Source organism: Physeter macrocephalus, chromosome 21, assembly GCF_002837175.3.
Source record: "Physeter macrocephalus isolate SW-GA chromosome 21, ASM283717v5, whole genome shotgun sequence".
Taxonomy (NCBI): domain Eukaryota; kingdom Metazoa; phylum Chordata; class Mammalia; order Artiodactyla; family Physeteridae; genus Physeter; species Physeter macrocephalus.
In genome coordinates this window covers 77881565-77883326 of record NC_041234.1, presented here as the reverse complement: position 1 = coordinate 77883326, position 1762 = coordinate 77881565, and the positions used below count along the sequence as shown (strand labels likewise).

The following is a 1762-nucleotide window of genomic DNA, read 5'->3' as shown; positions in this document are numbered from 1 at the left end:
TACACACACTCTGCCATGCTGAGCAAGCGTAGGGGAAAATGGCAGGGTCTGTCTGGGAAATGGTTGGCTCACGTGTGCACGAGGAATGGTGGGGTAAAGGGTGGGCAGAAGGCACACTAGGGGGGCCGGGCCAGGTCCGGGGACCCCTGACAAGGGGCGAGAAGCGACTGCTACTATCCGGACCTGCATTCCATCCCCAAGCCCTCAGTCTCCCTTGTTTCCTCTTTGTATTCTCTTCCCCCTGCCCCATCCCCAGGACAGGAAAAGGAAGGGACACTCAACATGGAAAAACTCTGCAGTGAAAATGAAGGAAAGCCTGAGAACCAAGGCAAGATGGAAAACAAGGGAAAACCAAAAGAAGGAAAACCAGAGAGTGAGAGAAAGCCAGTAAGTGAAGGAAAGCCAGTGAGCGAGGGAAAGCCAAAAGAAGAAAAGCCAGCCAGCGAACCAAGGGCTGCAGGAAAGCGCCCAGCTGGGGATGATGTACCCAAGAAGGCCAAAAGAAAAACCAACAAGGGGCTGGCTCAGTGTCTCAAGGAATACAAGGAGGCCATACACGATATGCACTTGAGCAATGAAGAGATGATAAGAGAATTTGATGAGATGGCCAGGGTGGAGGATGAGGTGAAGAAAACCAGACAGAAATTGGGGGGGTTTATGTGGATGCAAAAAAGTTTACAGGACCCCTTCCACCCGAGGGGCCCAAGGGAACTCAGGGGTGGCTGCAGGGCCCCACAAAGGGGCTTTGAAGACATTCCTTTTGTGTAATGCCCCTGGCAGGCAGTTTACCAGGCCTGTTCTTTAAAGTTTTGCAATTACTTTGCTTTAGGCATCACTCTTGTTATCAACAACCTTTTGATCCAACTAGAGTACTCTGTCAGTAGGGGATTTTTACCCTTGTGCATTACAAAGGCTTTATGATTCTTGGAAAAATAAAGCAGCTTATAATATCATCTACAGAATCGGTCCACTTTTGTAAAAGAACAGAAATTTATATAGTACGTCTATGCACAGGAAAAATAGAAAACTTTGTTCACTAAAAGGTTAACAGTGGTTTTATGAGTTGTGAGATTGTGGGTGATTTATTTTCTTTGTTTTCTTTCTACTCATCTGTTTAATTTTTCCTAAGGAACACAGATTATTTTTCTTATAAAGAAATGCTAAAATATAAAAAAGGAAAGCAATACAAAGAACTGTTTACTGAGTTTATGAAGGCAGTGGAGACACTGTAAATTATTGTTGTCAGAACTTAAAATGTTATGTAAAACTCACATAACTTCTGGACTCGTATCTGGAGGAATCAACTTGGCAGTTATAACAGATCAATTGCTATAAAGAGCAGTCTTGTCATCTGTGAAATGGGGATAATAATTGCCTCACAGGATTGTGGAATGGATTAGATGAGGTTCTGAGTATGTAAGCTGTGTTAGGCTGGCTTCTACCTTTTCCCCTATACTAGCAGGACCAGGACCCCATCAGACACTTGGAAGAGGGTTGATGTACATCTCACCTATGCCCGGGAATAAGTTTCAGGAAGCTAAAAGGTGGGTACAACCCTCCCCTGGGTATTGCCATGTCTGCTGGGCACTGTGCCACTTCTCATGAGTCCTCCATCTTCTTAAGGTCCTCACTGCTGCTGATGGACTGATGTCCTCAAGATGACAAAGCTCAATTGATTTCCCTGGAGTCCCCAGTGAGCCCTAAACCTGCCCCACACCATGACACTGATCGAAGTGAGGATAAAGCCCTTTTCTTCACTTTA

General features: G+C 45.3%; 1 protein-coding gene across 1 annotated transcript; it reads left to right on the top strand.

Annotated features, from left to right (window-relative positions):
- Positions 1 to 256: 256 nt before the first annotated feature.
- On the top strand, positions 257 to 768 carry TCEAL2 (transcription elongation factor A like 2). The gene has a single exon (XM_024129519.2). The coding sequence runs from the start codon at positions 283 to 285 to the stop codon at positions 766 to 768; it is 486 nt and encodes a 161-aa protein (XP_023985287.1). The 5' UTR covers positions 257 to 282.
- The last annotated feature ends 994 nt before the right edge of the window (positions 769 to 1762 follow it).